General features: G+C 37.0%; 1 protein-coding gene across 1 annotated transcript in view; it reads left to right on the top strand.

The window, feature by feature from the left end:
- iqgap2 (IQ motif containing GTPase activating protein 2) overlaps positions 1-23,186 on the top strand; it is a 90,215-nt gene that overhangs the window by 26,681 nt on the left and 40,348 nt on the right. The window contains exons 3-10 of the mRNA XM_036598074.1: positions 2,085-2,241; positions 3,754-3,831; positions 8,089-8,165; positions 15,476-15,543; positions 16,421-16,534; positions 17,434-17,612; positions 20,944-21,031; positions 22,953-23,116. Coding sequence (XP_036453967.1) covers positions 2,085-2,241; positions 3,754-3,831; positions 8,089-8,165; positions 15,476-15,543; positions 16,421-16,534; positions 17,434-17,612; positions 20,944-21,031; positions 22,953-23,116 — 925 coding nt within the window. The remainder of the gene's footprint in view (positions 1-2,084; positions 2,242-3,753; positions 3,832-8,088; positions 8,166-15,475; positions 15,544-16,420; positions 16,535-17,433; positions 17,613-20,943; positions 21,032-22,952; positions 23,117-23,186) is intronic.

Raw genomic sequence — 23,186 nt, 5'->3', positions numbered from 1 at the left:
CCGAATTTCGTACATTGGTATGGTAAGCGGTAGGTAATTTTAAACAAATATTTCAAAATACCTGGAAAGCAGTACAGTTTTTGACATGAATTGCCATAGTTGTTGAACTCACTGAAGGGTACTTTCAAGGGTACTCAATACTAGTCCTGGAGATCTACCAGCCTGCAGATTTTAGCTCCAGCCCCTATATAACATGCCCGATCCAATCATTTAAAATAACTAAAATTTTCTAAGCTAACTGTTCCAAGCCTCTTGTTCCGTTTTTCACTGCTTTTTTCACTGTTTGTATGTCTGTATTTGATAGTTGTGAAATTATTAGCCTCATGATTACATTTCACCCTGTCTGCTGCCAAATGTAAAACACACAGAATAACACGTATGATATAAATGATATATACAAATATATAGATATTATGAGTAATTATGAAGCTCTTAGAATTTGAAGGTATTTATTTGGTTTCCAAACAGGAACTGTGGCCCCGTTCCGGCCCCACCAAAATAAAAATCCTAGAATTGCCAGTGGCAACAAACTGACAATAATATGCAGAGAAAACGTATCGTTGGGATCACATTGCCACTGTTTGTAGCCTGTTTTTGTATATCTAGGTGTATCCTAATCTGTTCACACACTTTGTTTGTAGAATGTTTCAATGTGTGTGCCTTTTAGTGCCAATTCTTAAAAGAAAAATGACCAATTCATTGTTTCTACTACTCGAGGAATACATTTTTCCTTCCTTTTCCGTTTTTTTTTCCTGAGTTCCCATAGTGTTAAGAGGTCCTACTATGTTGAAAATGTTCATGTTTTTTTTTCATCTGAATAAATTGTTCTTGGTGTGAATAGGCCTTAAACCTTTTAAATAAATGGTTTACGTATAATAGGTCTTAAAAGCACCACCCATTAAAAGGTTCTAAAAGAAAACAGACATTGTTCTACTCTAAAGAACACTTTTTGGGCTCTGTATTAAAAGTGTATAGACATGATTCTTTCTTGATTAAACATTTTGTTTTACTATCTTACATTATTTTTCTGGAAAGTCACAATGAATATCCACTGTGGTTTTGAGAATCTGTGCATCTGTGTCTTTCTGCAAGTGCATTTCTTTCATTCTTGCATGAAAGACAAAAGACTAGGAGTTTCCTCTACTCCGCAATTCATTGCCAAGCTAGTGTGACAGGAAGGAAACGTAAGCATGCTAATCATAGCAGAGATCAAATTAAAGGACTGTTTTCTGTGGAAGCTGCTCACTGTAGACATCTAGTGGATTGGGCAAATTGCTTCTTCTTTTGTTGAAAGCTTAACCTTGATCATTAACTGTACGGTCTGGAAAAGCCAATATTGACTAGCTGGTTTGAGCACTGACATCCTTACCCTGTTTAGCCCATGTGCTTTCACAGCCCAAGCTGAGGGACAGTCCAAGGTTACATTTACTTTACAAGGTTACTGTGGTGAAAGTTAACACCCCGCTTTTGTGCTAGGAAGTGAGAAAATATAGCAAAAAAGAGGTTGTAACCTTTTTGGTTGTACATCACTGAGGAACTGAAATGCTCTTGTCTGTGTTTTTGAGGGAATTAATTCGTGGTTATTCAGCTTCCATGTTATATATTTAGTCCAACAGTCTGGTGTCACTAGTAACTGTTGTTGCTCTCATTATGCTCACATAGCTTATTGTTCTTTTGACAGATACTTGGCTTAGACCATCTTTCATGCACCAATGCTATTTGAATAAAAAACAAGGATCCTCAGGAGTCTAACCATAGTTCACCATCAATATTTTATAAGTAGACCTCAGACACTGCGTTTTTGCTGCTCTCACATGTTTAAAAATAACATTACTTTGTACTATATGTAGCTTCTTGGAGATCTGATGCTGCACAGAGGACTATAAGCTCTCAAATCTTTTATTCCTTTTGATCTGATGCCTACCCATTCCTTTGATTTCACATTCCTGATAAAAATTGCTGTCATGGGATCTAACTTATTCAAGAACACACTATGGTCGGCTTTCCAGTTTTGACTTGAGAAGGTGAACTAGATCCTAGTCTGAGATCAGCTAAAAGTATGCAACTGATCCTTTTGTTTTCAGGTGGATGGAGGCCTGCCTAGAGGAGGAACTTCCTTCCACCACGGAGCTTGAAGAGGGCTTGCGGAATGGCGTCTACCTTGGCAAACTAGCCAAGTTCTTTGCTCCTAAAATGGTGTCCGAGAAGAAGATCTATGACAGAGACCAGAGCCGTTACAAGGTGTTGAATTAAGATTTAAGATTCAGTTTAACATTGATTTAGAGCATTAGTTCAGGGAAAAATCTAATTTAAACTATTTTCCTTACACAAAGTTTGGTGTCTGACATTTGTTTTAGCTTTGCACTGGAGCTATGAGGCTAATGTAGCTAGCAAAAAATGGAAACTTATGTACACCAATTAGCATTATGCAATTAAAATAAACCTAGGTGCGATTGCTCTGTTAGTGCGGTTAGTGAGAATGCTGCTGTTCGAACCCTGGTGCACACCAAATAAGCAGGCCAAGACCACCTGAGGAGGTCAGTCTCAGTCTTTTTCCGAATTCAGGTGTGGTTCGTTTTTGGAATATGTGCGCAAATCAGACCAAAGCAGCTATAAAGACCAAACACAGAATGAACCATAGTCCCCACTCTACTGACCTTCTTTGCTTCTTTGCTACTTGCAACAGAAGATTTCCTGGCACTGTCTTGACATGCAGATGTGTTTTATCAGCTTTGAATGGGTAGTTCTAAAAACAGATAAATTGGTTTTAAAACATGGCTGAGGCAAGTTTGAAGACCTTGTAATATGCACACATATGACTCAGTTATATTTTATGTCTTAATGTGTTAAACTTTCACTATAAAAGCAGTAGGCCACACGAGGCTGCATGTTACAGTGATTTTACTCTGATTCATGTTGTGGCGTAATGCATTACATCTCTCGGCTCATTGCTTTAGAATATGGTGACGAAAAGATAAAACACAACATACGTAAAATCTACAATCTTAGTTAGACCAGAGTACAGCATGGCTTTGAAAAATCACCAAATGTATGTCATAAAGTCTGCCCAATAAGTTGTGAATTTTCTCTGTGTGACTTCAGTTTACATACACTTTTGGTTCAGTGTCAGTATGTCAATCTGAATGCTTCACTACCTAGGGCTGAAATCAAACCGAGTTGTAATCTTAAATAGACTTGCTTATGCTAATTGATGTACATGAGCTTCCAGTACTTGCTATCTACATTAGTCTTATAGCTTCAGTGCAGAACTAAAGACACAAACTTCAGACACTAAATGCTTTCTTGATCAACCACATTTGGGTTAAGGGAAAAAATGTGTAAATTACATTTCATGTACATTTTATTTTTGCTGAACTATTTCTTGTGCAAATTGTCACCAAATTCATATATATTTCACCAAGCTCAAGCACACTGTAAACTTCCCAGTTTCCACTGCTGTTGCAGGAAGCACTTTGTCCCTAATGCATCACAGACATCCTCACTTCCTGAAAATCTCATTCCCACAAGCAGAGAGAAACCAATTACTTGTGTTGAGCAGTGTGATGACTTACCTTTAACTGTATTTCTGATCATATTCTGAAATGCTAAATCACACAGTAGATGAGGCTGATTCATATAATGATTCATATAATCATATAATGACACAGACCAAGAAGTTTAATGAAGGATTGAGAAATTTGCTTTGGACTAATTGTTTGTTCTGCTTATTGTTTTCCCTCTTGCGGTCCCCAGAGCAAAGGGCTACACTTCAGGCACACAGACAACACAGTCCAGTGGCTCAGAGCAATGGAGTCTGTAGGTTTGCCAAAGGTGAGGCTTTCTGTGCAGGTCTCCGCCTACCTGCTTACACCCGCACATACACACCATGACACATGTTTGTTTTTGTGCAGTGTCAGGACATGAAGCCATACATAATTTGCATACATATTTCACATAACAGTAAAAGCAGTACTGTAAAATAAACGTGTAATTATACAGAGACCAAAAAAGAAGGTTTGTTTTAGGATATTTTAGAAATAAGTCCACTTTGCCTCCATGCAGTTGTTCACACTCTTGGTGGTTTCTTAAGAGGCTTCATGAGGAGCCACCTAGAATGCTTTTTCAAAAGGACTGGAGAAGATATGGAGAATATGCTAAAAGCTTGTTTTTTGCAATAACTTGTTTTTTGCAATAAGATATTTATATTATTTATGTTATTTAAATTTCAATGTCATTTTTTTGCTTCGGAAATAGGTTTGTACATATGTATCAACTTCAGAATTTATGTTTATATTTGTCTTGGAAACAAATTTCTTTTGCAATTAACCTTTTGTTTAAAATATATTCATGCTTTTGAAAAAAATTTCACTTAAATGTGTCCAATCTTTTGCATAGTATATATATATAAGTATTTAAATGTAATAATATGTTCTATTTGTATTTTATATACATAAGTATCTTTAAGTCTAACCCTAACCTTAAAGAAATGGTTCGGCGAAAAATCAAATTTACACAATTTTCCACTTGCTCTAGATTAGATTAACCAACCTGTGTTTGGTGTCCATATTTTGCTACTTTAGTTTAGCACTGGAGCTACGAGACTAATGATGCTAACAAACAATAGAAGTCAATAGTCACCCAAATCTTTTCAGTAAATTCCGCCTTCCCGCCGCATGCATGACATCATAGAAGCTTACTGCCACTGCAGATTACGTCCACATTTTCTATTCCGTCTTTTTATAAATAGCCGTTTAATCTTGAATTTTCAAAATGAAGATAAATGTTTAAAAATAGGAACAAAAGGAACTGAAAACAATTTACTGTCCATGTGCCTGCATGACAAGTGGTACTTGAAGGGGTGTTGAGTTCTGCAGGGGGAAGCTGTTTTCTGAAGCTGCCCACTGCATTCATGAGTGAGCAGCTTCACTCAGTGAAGGTATGTTAGTCTTTATAGTTTACAATAAGTCATACTATGTCCTAAACCAGCTGAATGAACACCTGAATGTGCTTTGAGTGGGTTGAGAGAAGTTTGGAAGATGTATTTATGGAAAATATTTGGGTGACTATTGATATCTTGTTTGTTAACAATGTTAGCCTCATACCTCCAGCGCTAAAATAAAGAAGCAAAATTTGGACTTGGCTAATCTATTGCAGCTAGTGTAAGTGGAAACCTGTAAATTAGATTTTTTGCCAAACCATGCCTTTAACTTCGGTAACCAAAACTCAGGAACATTTTGTTCATCCTGTTATTGTAGGTTAGGACATGTCCCAAAAATGTACAAAAGCTAAAACACACACACACCAACACACACCCAGACACGCTGCTTGCAAAGTCTTTAACGCTTTTAAGGTGCGTCGTCATATCTTCACTTCCTATCTTTTGCAGAGATAACACCAAAGTTTATTAGGCTTTCACTCACTTGCTCTCCTATTTGTTTGTGGTGTCGGCTCGTTTTGAAGGGGGAGGGGTGGAACCTTATGGAGCGATTCAAACAAATGCATGATTAATGAGGAGAACAAAGCTATTATCCTACATGGGTGAATAGCAATGGAAAATGCCCTTTGTTCTTTTGGCGTACAGAATAAAACTTGCGCCTCAAGTAAAAGAACCATTTTTTTAATGAAGTTGAACTGTTTCCTCGCTGTTGACAGACAGTCTGCAGAACAATTACTTGTGGAAATGTTTGTTGTTCGTCCTAATTAGCTTATGCAGTCTGCACCTTGCGCTTACTTGCACGGTTTGATTGAGTTTGCAGTACCTGGCTGGAACTTTCCCTCAAGGGCAGGAAAGCTAAAGCTGCAGCCAGCTGTAAACTGAAACCCAGTGTAGTGTTCAAGGGAGCATGCAGACTGTTACAGGCTATGAGTTCATCCAGTAGAAACAAAGGGTTGTTCATTTATACCCACGAAAAGTAAAAAATGTGCTTTGGTACCTTGCCTAAAATGGATGTAGGGCAGCCTAACTGCTGTTAATCAAAGTCTGTCAGTGGTTTAGCGCCTGCTGAAGATGTGGTTAGGCTCCAAATCTGCTGAAATGTGTTAGAGCTTGCAGCTAGGTAGCAGAGAAATAATGATGGTGTTGTCACTTTGTTAATGCACCCTCACTTTGCTCTTTGCTTATGCATTTCATATCTCTGTAAAGGATTTATATGAAATGTAAACTGCATGTCAGAAATTTAAAGACACCTAGATTGTTTTATATATGTGCATGTTTTCTTAGTCAGTACGCAACAACTTTACTCAAGGTTTCTTGTGTTTTGTGTTTTGCCTTGAGGCCTACTTATAACATTTGTGTTTTATGCACCCAAAATGGTTATAATTAATTTTTTCATGACTATTTTACAACCTCTCTTTATCATTTAGAATCAAACAAGATGTTTTTGTTGTTGGGCCTTTAAGACACATATATGTAAATGAGCTCTGTTCTGATTGGCTCCCCTGTATTGTGCATCTATCAAAAAGCACTCACACTCCTAATAACTTAAGTATGACTGGTTGGAGATATACTGCAATAGGCCGAATAGGTGGATATACACTGTATGACCAAAAGTATGTTGACATCTGACCATCACGATTATATGAGCTTGTTGAAAACCCCTTTCCAAAACCATGGGCATTAATATGGAGTTGGCCCTGTCTGTGGTAATTTGTGCACAGTCAGTCAAAAGAGCATGTGTGAGGTCAGGCACTGATGTTGGATGGGAAGACCTGGCTCTCAGTCGAAGATTGTCTAAAATGTCTTTGTATGCTGTTGCATTAACATTACCCCTCATTGGAACTAAGGGGCCAAATCCAAACCCTGTAAAACAACCCCAGACCATTATCCCTCCTCTACCAAACTTTACTGTTGGCACTATGCATTTTGGTAGGCAGCATTCTCCTGAGTGATGCAACAGAAGACAGGGAATTTTTACATGCTATGGGGCAGATCTAGCAGGGCAGATATGTCACAAACTCATTTGTGGCAGATATGCCATTTTATGACAGTGCCATGTTTATAGTAACTGAGCTCCTCAGTTTGACCCATTCTACCAGCAGTGTTTTCTGTGGAGATTGCATGGGTATCTGCTTGATTTTATACACCTGTTAGTAATGGTTGTGGCTGGAACACTTGAGCTCAATATTTTTATTTAGGATGTCCATATACTTTTGGCCATATAGTGAATGTAAATGAATTGGTCTCAAGACATCACAGAGACAATGAATTCAAAACAGGGTGTTTTTGCAGCTTTATGTCCATATATGGACTGGGTAGTAAATGGTACATTTTAACATTTTGATTAACTTAAGTGTTTACACATGACTTCCAACTCCTTTATTTTGAAAAAGTGAGGAAAATACAGTTTTTCATGATGTGAACCCTTTAACCCTTTAGCTGTTTAGATCTGAGCACCTGCTTTCTTTTAGGAAAATTTGCAATATTTTGTAGGTGTAGCAACAGCATTCAAACACAGCACTAGTGAACTTACCTGACTCACATTATTTATGTCATAAAACACTGATCAGCCACTAAATAAGTAAATAAATAAATACATAAATAAATAAATAGGCAGATTGCTGATTGCGTGTTTAGAGCAAAAATCTGCCAACTTCAATCTTGCATTCTTAAAAACAGGTATTTACTAACACTTTGAGATTTACATAAATAATGATTTAACTAGTGTTGAACACACATATTGAAAAGTTTGGCATTATTCTCAAGCTAGTGCTTTTGTTACTTGTCCCTTCAAATAGAACTGGAAGTTCACATACATGAGCTTTGCGTTAAAAAAAAAAAGACTAATAAAAATCAGCCAAAAAAAAAAGCCGTCAGCCAATTTGACTGTAAAGAAATTGCAATTAGAATCGACCATAACAGTTCAGGTCCAGTGCATTCTTACTGTCCTTACCTTTGCAGGAATTTCTTACTTTCTATTTGAAAAGTAACAATGAGAATTAAACATTACTGAGAATGTTTCCAACGAAGACACGGTGTCCCCAAACTTTTAAAGGACGGTGTACATTTGTAAAACTTGTTTCCTGTTATTTGGCTCATGGGGGGACTGCGAGAGGAAAAAGAAAATAACTAATAATGGTTTCTACTTTCAGATATTCTATCCTGAGACAACTGACGTGTATGACCGCAAGAACATGCCCAAGGTGATCTACTGCATACATGCACTCAGGTACCGGCCAGAGACTTTTCTTACTCACTTACCAACACTGGATGTTGATGGAGACTTACCATCTTCTACGGGTGTTTTTGTTCGTCTTCAATTGCTGAAGTGCCAACATGTTAGTTTGTCAGAGCAATATATTTGAACTAGCCTAGCATATTTAGCGATAAAAGCCACCCTGTCTGTGCCTTCTCAGTCACATCCTCAACAACACCTCCTTGGCAATGCAAATGCATTGTATGTTTCAGAGTAGCAAAATATAACAACATATTTACTCACAAATACAAGCAAAACTATAACATTTCACAGTTATGTTGAAACATAAAGTTGCTGTTTCATTGAATAAGTCTGTATATTTTATCTGTCTTCCCATGATGAACAGCAACAAATATCCAAATAATTCTTTCAGTATTTAAAAACTGGCATCTCTAACAGTTAACCAAGTGCTTGAGTCTCATGCAAGTCCCTATATTAAACATACATAGTAGGGCTGCACAAGTTTGTTGATCATTATCACAATATTGCTAAATCTGATGTATTCCAACTTCACCTTTAGCATGAGAATAACAAATGGATAAAATGAAGAGAATTAAAGCAAATTAAAGAAAAAATAAGAAGTAACTCTTGGGTCGCTCCACCCCCAGTGCAGCACTATTTGTATTGTATAAAATTGAATTTATTTAAGTCTAAAACTGGCATTCATGTCTGTCAGTAAGGCACTGTTTAAGTAAAAGTACTGCAGTACAAAGTGATATAAAGTATAAATCTAAAATTATATCAACTAATATTATAAATTTTCTCTCTTGAAATTGGTATCGGTATCACATCAGTAGTTTTAGATCAAAATAATGTAGGCCAGTCTATGTATTTTTAATGTATTTTTAATATATTTCAGGGTGCGCAATTGTATATGTAGCAGTATAATCGCAATGCTAGTACCTTGTCCAAATCGTGCAGCCTTCATACAGTGTTATGATTTACATGTGATCTTTGTGGAGCTTGTGTGGTTTTTGACTGTTTGCTTCTCTTTAGCACTTGTTGTCATGCCAACCTGAACCCACAGACACGCTTTCTGGGGTGATGTTTTCTATCATAAGTGTCCTGTGGCACGTCTAATTCCAGGCCCCACCGCTGTACTTCCTGCTTGCTTTTACTCATTTCCTGTCACTGTTTCCTGTCGATTCCCGCCGTTTTTCTTTCTTTTTTTTGTCACAGCAGCTGTTCTTGTTATCTCCACACCAGGTGGCCTCTGAGATTCTATAGGACACCATGATGTACAACATCCTCAAAGCAGCAGTTTTCCTGAAGCAGGGCTTTTCAACACATTATTTAATTCGTTTGTTTTGCATTTATTTTGCTGTTTTTTGTATATAACAATAACATGGTTGGTGTAATAAAATATGCTGACAGAAAAGGAAGGATCTAGTCAAGTTAGGCCTCTAAAATAAGCCTTATGTAAAAATATTAATTTCCACATGTTTACAGTCTCACAATTTTGCTAACATTTTATTCATTTTTTTTTTCCAGAATTTGAAAATGTCAGTGAGCCTTTGCAATGTGTTAAAACTTCATGATAAATGGACCACAGAAATGCTAAATTACTTGGAAAAAAATCATTAACTTTCATTCGAAGTGAAGAATGTTTTTTCTTTCTCCTGTAAAGTTATAGTTATCCAAATTCTCCAAATATTGAGTTTGGAATTCTCACAGTTTTGGGTTTTCTCATCTCTAACACACAAAGTTTTACCTCATTTAACCTTGGCAGTTATGTTGTCAGTTATTGAGTTGTTTTTGATTTTTGGTTTTGACTTGGTCTAAGTAGGGATTTCACACTTCAGTGTAGATTTGGTGCTGCTTTGTTGGCATGTGTTTGCGGTTATGATATCAGGTACCCAGCCCTGCAGGAAATGCATTTACAGAGATGGTTTCTGTTTCCTTTTCTAGTGCACGCTACACACAGACAGCCATGATGACCCTTAAGTCAACAGTGCCTCTAGCGATTCGTCTTCAAATAGAAAGGAAGTTTTGAGAATTATCGCAACTTCCTGACACTTTTAGCTCAGTGTGTACAGTGATGTTCTCTAGGGTGTCTTTTGTGTGTGGGTAGGAAGATAGATAGCAAAAGTTTGGGCACTCCTGGTCAAAATACACATTCTAATACACAATTACTGTTCATTTGGTGAATTTAACATGTTGGAAAAAGAAATTAAACATAAAATGTGTCCTATGAAAACACACATTTTGTATTTTTTTTTCCAGTATATTAAAGCTGCAGTGTATAAAATTTGAAGATTTGTGGATTAAGCTTCCATTAGTTGGTAGCTACATTAGCCTTGTAGCTCCAGTGCAAAACTAAAGAAGCAAAACTTCAGACAGCATGTCTTGGATGATGGACTACATATACATAAAGGGGAAGATTGTACAGTTAATTTGTCCCTAAAGAAAGCTTTAGGGATTTGGAGACGTCCGTGGTGGCATTGTGTAATTGCACGTACTGTACAGATGAATACTTTGTAACATGGTCTCCTTCCCTGAGCAATTAAATCTGATCATTGCAAGTGTGTTCTAAGTATTTAAAGTATTTAAAGAGAACTTGGTGAAGGAGGTGTCTTCTGAGGATGCAAGTGAATTATATACTGTTGTCATTATATCCTTATCAGTATAATGTTGATTTTGCATTTGAGACCTACTACAGCTTATTATTCAGCAACTGCACTGACTACAATGCAAATTAGCTGAGTTATTCTTAGATAATGGAAGTGTGCCTGCTGGCAGGCCGTGTCCATTTAAGGGTTTATTACACAAAGTCGTGGTCTGAAAAAATCCCACAATATCCAACCTGACACTTCTGGCTTTTTAATCATTATTTCAGCAAAGCTCAGCAAGTCCTTCTGCTCTTAATAATTAGTTAATACAATTCAATCAGATAAACATAAACAACTATTCATATTCAAATGTTTGAAATGTTTCAGTTGAGTGTCCTCAGTCAGTTGTATTATCTGTGACGACACAGTGGAAAATAATTGAATGGAAAACGTTTGGGGGGCGACTGAGCACTGAAAGGGTTTTTTCCATGTTGGGTTAGAGGGGAGTAGCATTGCATATCATTGGACGTCAATCTTGAACATCCTTCTTTGTGTGTCCAGATGAGGGTGCAGTTAGCAAATACCTGTCAGCTTGTTTAACAACTGACAACAGGAAGGTCTCTCCGGCTGTAGTAAAGGTTTATGGTGTTTTAAAGTGTCTCTCTGTCTCTCTCTCTCTCTGAGCCTGTGTGGGCTGCCTGACTTCCTCCCTCTCCCTCACACATGCGCTTCCTTCCTGACCCTGTGGTCACCTCTCAGCCTCTCAGCTGGACTAAGCAGTCTTGAGACCAGAGCAACAGAGATCCAGAGAAAATCCCTCTGAGAACAGGAAATGGCCATTGGCATAAGACAACCTCCACTGCCTAACATTTATATTCACCTGTGTACAGAGTGGGTGCATGTTTTACTCACTGGGTGATTAAATTAGAAGAATTCAGAATCAGAGTGGGACGAAAAATTCAATGGCCAAGTTAAGATGTCACCCACAGGCGATGTGTAATGTCAGAAGTTCACATTGAGCTAAATGCAGTAACAAGTAAATAAATAGAACACAGGAGCGAAGAAAATGTGTCTGTAGGACAAAATCTTTCATCAGAATGTAGCCCCTTGTACATATAGCAGAGGTAATGCACTGTAAAAGTTCATGTACTAAGCGCTGTTCAGAAGTTTCAGAATCTTTGTTTTCACAAAATAAAAACAGTTTGGTTGCAGATATGTGTATAAAAATGATTCTAATATGCTAGTCCAGGGGTCTGCAACATGCGGCTCTTTTACTGCCCTGTTGCAGCAGAATTGGATTTTTAGGTAAAAAATCTGTTTTTAGATTTTAGGTAAAAAAAAACAGTTTTAACAATAAACAGTCTTAAAAGCTGAAGTTGTATTATGTATAACCAACCTTTAGTCCTGAAGACTGGCACACAGACAGCTGGCTACCATAGTAACAAAGACAACCTCACTTAGCTAGTAGCTAACATAAAGGCAAAGAGAAAGATTAAAGACAAACATCGATAATTTGGAGATGAACTAACTTATTTGCATTTAAAAGCACTCAGCTGGTTTCTTGATACGTTTAATCTGCAGTGAGAAACTGTCAAACACTAAAGGTCACTAAGCTGAAGAAGTCAGCTTCTCATTCACCAGCTTCTTGTTTGAATTTTCCCGTTCCACCTTAAATGGTGCAGCAGTTACATTCTGGCTCCTCAGATAGCATTTAAAGTGGAACAAGAAGCTGGCAAATGAGAAGCTGACTTCAGCCTTGTAAAAGCTCAAATGTTGGGAGACTTTTTCAAGAAAATGTTCCACTTTTGTGGAAAAGTTTCCTGCCGGAGATGTGAGAAAAGCGGCTATAGCTGAGCTTAAGCTTAAAGCAGAGCAAAGTAAGTTTGTTTTTTGGTTTATATTATATTTTTAGCCTGTACTAGTACATTAGCACATACTGAGACATATTTACAGCCAAAGATGGTAAAATAGACATAAATCATTGTGGCTCTCAAGGTGGTTTGATTTTTATTGAAAGGACAAAATAGCTCTTCTTAACATTTTGGTTGCCGCCCCCTGTGCTAGACCTACGAAACTTCACAGATGTCAAATAATTATTCAAAAGCTGTATTAAAAAATAAATGTCATACATAATTTACAAAAATATTGTATGAAAAACGCCCTGCGATGGACTGGCGACCTGTCCAGGGTGTATCCTGCCTTCCGCCCAATGACAGCTGGGATAGGCTCCAGCACCCCACCGCGACCCAGAAGGATAAGCGGTTTAGATGATGTATGTATGTATGTATGTATGTATGAAAAACAATTTAGTGAAAAATTGCTCCAAGTTGACTTTTTAAAGTTTGTACTAGCAGGTTTTACATTGCACAAAAAAAAATAAAAAAATGTTTATATAATATTAAAGCTGTCTCCGGAAGTTACAGTCGCTTTCCCCTCTCTGTGTTAGTATAAAGGATGTAAACAGACTAATTAGTGCAGGACTGCCAGGCTGGGTTGTGGCCTATTTCTCCTGTGCCAGGAGTTAAACACTTTGCCCTTCACCCCTCCTGTTGAACGGAGGGCGAAGTCAAGAAAGCCTCAATCTCTCCTCCTGTCTGTCTATTGTCTTGAGTGGTCAAAGGTGGAGGAAGCTTGCAAGCTTATCTCCCACACACACAGGTACGCACACATAAACACACACCCAGGTACGCGGTACACTAGAAGCTTCAATAATTCATGACCTACTTATCCCCCATCAGCGAGTAGATGAAAGTTTAATGGAGTTTCCAGACACCTGTAACAAGCAGACTGCACAACTTTCATCTGGACTGGGCACTGCATTATTAGATAGTGCCTGCAGAAAGGGCTGGACTTACTGCACACTGACCTCTAGTGTAAAGAGTCATGCCATTACACCATTACACTCCAGATGTGACGTGAGTAGGGATGTCCCAATCAAGGGTTTTTGTTTCTGATCTAGTCTGATCCTATATTATTATTTTTATAGTTAATATAGCCGTATTGTGCACGCTTATACACTATAGTCAGTAAAACCAATCTATTTTAGGTAAGACTTACTTGACAATCAGAGCTGTGCTTTATGAAAGAATAGTCCTTATCACAGCTTCCCTTTGTTTTCATGTCATTTTTAACCAAAAAAAGTTATTGGCACTGCAGATATTACAAATGCCTTAGAGGCCTCAGAGAATCTGGATTTGATCTGGCTTAATATAGTCAATACCAGTTACATTAAAATATATTTAGATTGATCCCGTAATAGTCTTTCAGATCAGATTGGGATATGTTGACTTATTTATTGTTCTAAGCTGTTTGTGAGAGCGAGTTGCAACACATTTTGGTTCTTGCTAGATCATTTTCGAAGAATTTGAAAGGAAATATTCATAATTTTTATACGCTTGACTAGGCCTGGGTGATATCTAAACTATATTAGCACAATATGTGAGCACAAAATATTTCTGGTTAAAAAAAAGTTAAGCATCATCATCGAGTTACTTGTCAATCATCGATAATATCCAATTACATCACCCTTTCACCCAGGCCTACAATCAACCTGCACATACTACAAATGAAAATAGAAACTTTGTTTCCAACACCTACCACTGAAGAACAGTTCAGCAGAATGAGTGCAGATGTTATAGCTTACATCATCGGTGGAGTTAACTGTAACAGACAGAGGGGCTAACTGTAAAACTCTGATGCAAAACGCACTTCAATATAATTCTATGTAGTTTGAAACAAGCTTTTCAACCCAAAACATGAGTAAATTATTGCCAGGTTTTCACATTATGTGACACTATTTTCCTTCTGTTATTGTTCTGTCATCTGAGAGTTACGTTTTTTAATAAAAAACAGTGGAGTTATTTATTTTGTTATTTATTTATTCTCTTTTTTTTGCGATGCTGACAAAAAAATTTTATTGTTTATTGGTTTTGCCAGATGTGATATTTTGGTCATGTTTATGTAAATTATAAGCCAGTATCTGTAAAAGGTATATTTGCATTTAAAAATGCTTACTTGAGATATTCTGTGCGTGTACAGTGCAAAACATGGTGAATAATTATATTCATTTATATAGTTTTATTTTAGTTTGGTTTATTTGTTATATACATTTTCAAAAAAAGAAATGAACATATTTATTGGTCTGGTAAAATGAAAAATTTTTTTTATATGTAAATTTACAATAAATAAGTAATATATATTATAAATACAGGAGATTGCTGTATTTTAATTACAGCTTATGACTGTAAGTGTACAGCGGAATACAGCTACATCACAGTAATGTTGTGGTGCAGGTGACTGTTGAGTCACAGTACATAGTTGTTATTTTACTGTTATTTACTGTCGATATGGTACAGTAAGGTACTGTAAAGGTAATGCGGCTAAAAACTTGAAACTCTGCTGTGTAGAGGCTGTACCTTGGACTTCCTAGTTCAGTGAGTTGAATGATGCTATGTTACAGATGGTAATTGATATAATATAGAAGTCAATTTTGTGATTTATTCGCACAACTCAGTAATGAGTGACAAGTATTGAAAATGTTGAAAAAAAATTATGGTACAAAAAATACAAGAAGGTAACTATGAACCATGTAACTACATAAAATATCCCTGTTGAATTTATCATTGTGTTATTTTGTGCCTCACTCTTCCCCACATTTGGTGCAGATAAAGTTGCCATCATTAACCTATGTCTATAATTAGATTTTTTGCCTTAATATTCCTCTGTTTTTTGCAGTTTGTACCTCTATAAATTGGGGATCGCTCCACAGATCCAAGATTTGCTGGGGAAAGTGGCCTTCACAGGTATATACAGAAGATTTCCAACTCTGTTTTAGATGTAAAGCCCTGCAACATTTTCATTGAGAATTCACGTAATTACATTCTTAACAGCTGATATAAAATGTACATTAATCTCTCATTAACATTATGACCCCAATTACACGTGATAGTCCTGTTTGCTGTTTATGTTAGAGCTGAGGTCTGTAGGTCATCAGGCTGATTTCTCACATTAATTGTAAATCTGGCTATAATCAGTCATAGATTGCTCAACCCCACCACCTTCATAACCAAAACATGAAAGCTGCTCCCACTAGTGGCCTAAATAACAGATACACAGTATCTGAGGGCTCCGCAGGCAGAGTGATTGTATTTGATTAATGAGCCATTCTGGGCGCTAATGGCAGGTAATTACTAGCTGTGCTTGAATTAATTGTAATATAACTTACCGCAGGCATTGATATAGTGTTTTCCCCTCATACATCTCTACCGCCCCATTGTTTGCAGACTTTCACAGTAGGTACTCCTCATCCCAAGTCATCATGATGTGCAGTAGAGCGAAGTGAGAGAGGTCCAAACATGAGTCTGCTTGATAAAATGGATTGCAGAAGTGGTTTGATTCTGGCAAGCTGCCAGCAATGATGAGAAATGACCAAGATCCAGTGATTTGATTGACATAAGTGCAAGTGCATGTAGCTTCAGTTGCGGTTTCTTTGTGAAAAGATCTTTCAAGAAGATCTTTCATTTTATTTTGAAATCATTGGACACCTAAATGCTGCAGTGCCAGCACTGTCTGTGACAGACACATTATGTGTAACATAAGCCCTTAGCGTTGTCGATGATTTTAATATGGGTTGTTTAAGTGGACCAAAATGATATGAAGCATGATGTTCCCTCTCTCCAGAGGAGGAGATCAGTAACATGAGGAAAGAGTTGGAGAAATATGGTATCCAAATGCCGGCTTTCAGCAAAATTGGTGGCATTCTGGCCAATGAACTGTCAGTGGATGAAGCTGCCTGTGAGTATCCTTTCATAAATTAGTGCTGAATTAAATAATTGTACAAATTATAGATTTTTTTTTAGATGTTTCCTTTATTTTACTCTTATTACCAACAAATTGATGCTGTCATATCAAAACCTTGTAAAATCTTATGTTAATGCATGTTAAGAGTGCTTTTTTCCTTTTCCAGTAAAGTTATCTTGTTATGACGGTGATGTAAATCAGATTACATAATAACTTGAAAAAAATTGTGGATTATTTAGATCATAGATGATTAACATATCACAACACACAGTGTCGTTGATACGAAGCACCAAAACAAACAGCAAATAAACAAAATCAACACTTATTGTATTTGAATATATTAGTCTTATATTAGTCTAAGTAAATAAACTCTTAGGCTACATTTACATAACAGCAAAGTAAGGCAATGTTTATTTCTATTAATGTTTATAAGCTGAAATCAATGTTGTTGGAAGATGACCGAGAAATTAGCGAGAGATTTTTACATTAGTTCACATTTTTAAAAGGAATATTAGACGTTTTCTCACCAAACCCGCTTAAAACTCACCTAAAAAGCAGACAATGTAATGCCCAAAAAAGCAGACAATAGTTGGCGAGGTAAGCGTTTTGGATGCTGTAACATAACTGCAGCAATACAGCCCAGTTTCAAATATCATTTTGTTCAGCTACCTAAGACTTTAGTACAGTACTGTACTAACATCGCCCTCTTGTGGAGCAGCTTCGGCCTGCTAAACGTGAATAAGTAAGCAAGTAAATGTGTGAGTTACAGGCAAGTTCTGTGAAGAATAAAAAATAGACTTAATGAGGTTTTCTAATGACAGTGATGGTATACTGATGAAAAAACTGTAATTTCCCGATCCTCCTAATTTCTGGCTACTGTGTTTTTCCTACAGTGCATGCTGCTGTAATTGCCATTAACGAGGCAATAGACAAAGGCCAGGCTCAGGGCACCATGGCTGCTCTGCAGAATCCGAACGCCATGCTGAGAAACACGCAGAAGGAGCTCGCCAACGATTACCAGGACACACTGAGCCAGGCCAAGAAGAGAAAGGAAGCGCTGGCCTCAGGACGGGTAAGTCACGTGATACTTGACTACGTTTTGTGCTCGGTCACATTTGTGCAGCACTTAAACTTGTGTACATGACTAATCTCGGAAGCATGACACACATTTCCTGCATGCTTATTCTGTACATCACAGCTGCTTATCATCACTGCAGAAAAAACATTTTAGGGGAAGCCATTTGTTGCTCTGTGTTGTTTAGGCTATAACATCACAAATCTACATGGCAGGAGTTTATTCACCAGAGGAGACAGTGAAGTACAAACTTTCAGTTCATAACAAATAAACAACATTATTAATAACAGATATAAAAGGCACTGGACAGTAAAGTGTCTGCTTTGTGCAGTTAGTACAGATAAGAGTAGAGATGCAAGATATGTACAAATACTCAATATTTAAATTGCAGTTACTAGGACTGTCATACAATCGAAATGATTAATTTAAATATTTTGTACAGTAAATCACGATTTATCTTATTTACTCTAATTCAAACCTTTCTCTGAGCAGTGTCGTCTGCCAAAGAGACTTTAAAAGCCATATAAGCACATTAAAAGTTACGTTTGACACCACAAATTGCTGCATATATCTGTTGCAAAATGAATCACAAAATTTGTGAATAAATAATGTGATGTAGACTAAAATAATTAGCTTTTGTATGATTGCATAAATACCTTGATTCATCACATCATCCACAAAAAAACACTTGGAACTGTGATTGGTCAAGATGGGCACAAGACACAGTAAAAACACTGGGCTTCACTCACCAACCATTCTTAGGAAGAAATTTCTTCTTAAAACCCGTGCATAAAAACTTCACCAAGTTTCTGACATTCACCAGTGTTTTATTTCAGCAGAATCTTCACACACTCAAAGGTGCAAACAGCTCTGTGGTGTAAGAACACGTCATGAATCTGATGTTGACTTTTTTTCTTAGGACCTTTCTCATGAACAAATTTAAGAAAAAACCTGGGAAGATATTGGTGAGGGAGGCCCATTGTGATTGGCTCATTTGCATGAAAAGCAAAGGCCAATATCTCAATAATGATTAATAAACAATATATTAGTGTAACAATATACATATATTTGTGAGTTTCCATGGGTTAGTATATTTCACTTTGTAAATTACTCATGTCTGACTCTGTGTAGTGTTCCTCTTCTGTTTTCACTGTACCAGCCAAAACATGAAATAAAACATTAAACAACTCCCACGTTTCCTCAAGAGATACCCAAGGGCACAACATTGAAAACTGTACGAACTACACACAGCTGAGCACAATACGCCACAAATTAAATCTCTGAACTGTGGGAACAGTGGTTAAGCAATAAGGCACAGAGAGAATTATTCATCATCGTACAACACTGAGAAGTACAAGAGAACTTGTGTACATGTTGTGAAAACAGCAAGCAAAGCAGATTTTCTAAAGGGATGTATGTAACAGCTCATTAGGTTTCCACTCTTCTCCCTAGAGCCTCCTACAAGGTCAAGCATCGTGGCATCTGCAAAATCAGCAAATTTAGACACAGGAATAACACAACTCCCCGTACTTGTAATGTTGCATAATATTTTGACTTTGCTAACTTGAAAGGTTAATTTCCTAATCAGAGGGATACAGTCTAAAACCCAGTTTTCAGTGCAAAATTTTGTTTTGATCTTTGACACGTGAATTTGCGTCTTCAACCAATAGCACTGTCACTCTGGTTGAGTTGTCCTCTGAAGGGGTGGATCTTTGTATATCAGCAAACCTCCAAAATGGAGGAAACACTGATTTAACTAGTGTCCAAGCATGAGCTTTTTAAGCCCATTTCATACCAGATGTCGCGAAGCAAGTGCGGTTGGTGTTTGTGTTGCGTTTTCACATAATATAAACAGCTACATTGTCTGTTTATTTCATATAAACTTTATGTAAATGACATAAAGAGATCAACAATAAAATCTTGACTTACTGCCTTGACTGTTGCTCGCTTTCTCACCAGGTGGTGTAGCTCTATATAAAGAGGAGGAGATGCCTGTGTGTTCACAATATTAACCTACACAAGGGATTTCAGCCTGTTAAAAAAAGATTTGTCAGAAATAGACCCAAAGTGTATTTTTGCGCTTCACACTCACGTAACCGCGTGACGCGCGTGGCTGGTATGAAAGGCTATATTGATTAACATAGGAGCGTATTCACTTTTGTGGTTTTCCTGTCTGTGATAGGTGAGTCAGCCAGCTTGCTAACTACTGTGTTAACTTCTTGGCTAACTGCAGCTGCACACAAGTCATGTCACTGCCACCAACCACGTCAGTTATTGACATTTTTTGCTACAACTCAGTGTGTAGCTCTAAACTTGCACAAACATATAATTATCTGATATAATTGTGCTTAAAGAACTAGAAAGCAAATAACAGTAATGTTCAACAAATAACAGTTGATGTGCTAGCAGGGCAGTGCATCTCTCTCTCTGGTCTTTCTGTCTCGCTAACCTAGCTGGGCAGTTCATCTCTTGGTCTGTCTGTCTTCTGCTTGCTTGCCAGCCACTTCCAGGGCTGTCTATTTTTCACGTTTGATGAACGCCAATGGGCAACGATGTTTATAAGCTTAAAAAAACAATTAACTAAAAACTGTATTAGCTGCCATCTAAGCTAGATAACAGAGTGTCAAAACTAAAGAGGCTCTAGATAAATGGTTCGACTAAAGTGTCTACCCCAGTTGGGACAGGAATCCCTGTGGATCCAGCTGTATTACTGCTTAGTTTAGTTCAACAGGATAACAAAGGAGGATGTGGCTCGCTGGTTTCACATCTTCTAATAGAATCATTGGACAGAAAAGGTTTCTCTCAACTACACAGCATATTGATGTTAGAATTGTCCACAGCTAAAATAAATAAAGCTAGAGCACCTGTTCTTGAGACATGGAGACAGGTTTGTTTAGATGTATTGAAATTCACGCAAACAGTATGATGCATATTGTATAGGCTAGCATCTCTTTTTAATATCTGGTTTAGTTTATTGTCTGTGATGTACAAATAGAGAAGATGGGTGGACCAGTGGGATGGAGAGGAAAAAGGGTGTTGTTTTTGGTTTAGTCCTGTCATTAAATTTGATAAAGTGGTGTTTTACTAATGTAAAATAAAATTTAAAAATGATCATGAAAATAACAATAAACTTTGGAAACAAAACATTTAGGATAAAGAAAAAAGTTTGGATTTGTTTGATATGGTGATGTGATGTTTCTGCTGTGAACTGAATGTAACTGAGACACTACTCTTTTGAATGAACCGTTTTGCCATTATTTGACTCTTAAGGCTCTGTCTGGCTGTTATGTTAATTGTGATTTGCCTGTGTGTGTTTGTGTGTGTCCAGCGGTCCTCCATTGCGACTGAAGAGAGGGATGTGTATGAAGAGTTACTGACCCAGCAGGAGATCCAGAGCAGTGTAGATGTGGTCAACAGTAAGTGAAAAATGTCTTTTAAACTATTCCAGCGTTATTTTTGCCCACTATGGTCTTCAGTTCAGGGCCAGATGCCCTAAGTTTTTTTTCACAAGGTTTTAGGCACAAACAGGACCCATTGTACCTATGAGAAAGTCAATGAATGAAGATGGAAAAACATGAAGTGTGTTTCTCTCCCTCATGCATACACAATTGAGAGAGGATTGTGCAGAATTTGTGGAGATATTGAAAGTGCAGTTGAGTGCATATTCCATTTGATTTACTAAAGTTAAGGCAGGCAGTTTAGTGTGGATTTTCTTTGCCTCTTACAACCAAGCTTATAGTAGTTGTAGCGTCGCAAACAAGGGTTGGGAGAATTCCTTAAATGTTGGCAGCTGTTATTACGTCTAGGTGGAGGCACTGGCCTTGAAGCTGAAAGATTTTTCACCATTAGAATAACACATTTTGACTTCTCAGAACTAGTTTGGCTAGTGACTGCTGTAGCAGTGTTATTGTTTCTTAAATTCAATAATTTCAATCATGAATGAGAGTAGAATATCCCTGTAGAATGTTTGATGGGAAAGAATTGAATTTATTAATATCACTTTAATATCACTTAATATATTAATGTTGCTATCTTAGCAGTCCTATGCGCGGTTTGTGATTAGTTTCTGCTTTAGTAAATGAAACATTATTTCTGGATGCATTGTGAGTAGGGGTGGCTGATATGGAAAATATATAATCTCAATGTGATTCAGTACATTTTTTCAAATAATTATGATGACATTTAGTTTTTCTGAGATTTGAGACAAACGAACCAGTAATGCCACACTTTAAAACAGTACTATTTAAGATTTTTTTTTTTAAAAATTGAAAGAAGCATCATTACTAAGTCAGGAGGGCAAAAACATGACAAATAATCATTATAACAATTGATTATATTACACGTTTTGCAATCTTTGCAAACAGGTTGTTAATTGGTTTTGTGTCTTATGTGTGTTTGTGTTAAAATAATGATACTGATTAATCTGTACCACATACTTCGGCAAGTTTTGACTGAATTCTTTATGAGGAATTCGTCCGCAATCATCAAATTCATCCACTCAGGAAAGGGGTCCAAATCAACAATGGATATTACAAAACGTTCTTCTACTCATTGTGTGCAATTACATATTTTTAACAGGGAGGCTTCCAAATCCTCAAAACGTACATAGTGCAGCTATAAAAATACTATCAAACTATGAATGCAATGATTTTTGATCAACATCCTACACTGCACTAAATCCACAGGACAAATATATATTTCGTTTTGTAATGAAATGCACACTTGGTGAGTTGAAGAGTACTGGCAATATTTATGATATGCTCAGAAAAGCATATTTTGATGCATAATTTATCATGATGATAGGAAGATGATATCTGAAAACAGCTGAGCAAGTCTGCTTACACACAAAACATTCAACAGAAAGGTGTTTTTTAAATGTTTATAAGTACCTGCTCTGAAATCAAAAATATAGTCATCTGCAAAAGTTTGGGCGCCACTGATCACATAATGCTTTGTTGATAAGAGTAAAAATAAGTCGACACATCCTCTACCGAGAACACACTTTTGCACATATTAATGCACAGTTATTATTTATTTGCTTATTTAAAAAACTGAAAAAAACATGAAAAGCGAATTGTGCCAAAGTTATGGCACATTTTATAATTTTCATTGTTTTTTATTGTTTTATTTTGTTTTATTTTTTCTAACAAGTCAAACAGAAATAAAAATTATGCACTAAAGTAGAAGTAGCAGTAAAAAGACATATTTAAGTTTGTTCTCTGCAGAGGGTGTGTTAATTTTTACTTAGAGAATGAACAAAATGTAATTTCACTGGAGCGTTCAAACTTTTGCATCCGACTGTAAGCGCTAATTTCTTTTTGTATCTTCTCTCTCCAGCATTCACAGCCACGCAGAAGGTGAACCAGGCGATTAACGCCCAGGATAAAGATGCTCTCCTAGCCGGCCTCAGATTACCTGCCCTGGGCATCCTCGGAATCTTAGAGGCCAACACTCAGTGGTACTTGGAGCACTTCACATCTTACAGGGAACACAAAGCTAAGGTGGGTTCACCTGGTAGGGGACGGATAAAGTGAAAATAGAGGCAGCCTTTATGCTTAGCAAGTTTTTGGG

The sequence above is a fragment of the Colossoma macropomum genome, unplaced genomic scaffold, assembly GCF_904425465.1.
Source record: "Colossoma macropomum unplaced genomic scaffold, Colossoma_macropomum, whole genome shotgun sequence".
NCBI lineage: Eukaryota > Metazoa > Chordata > Actinopteri > Characiformes > Serrasalmidae > Colossoma > Colossoma macropomum.
This window is presented reverse-complemented; position numbering and strand designations above follow the sequence as displayed.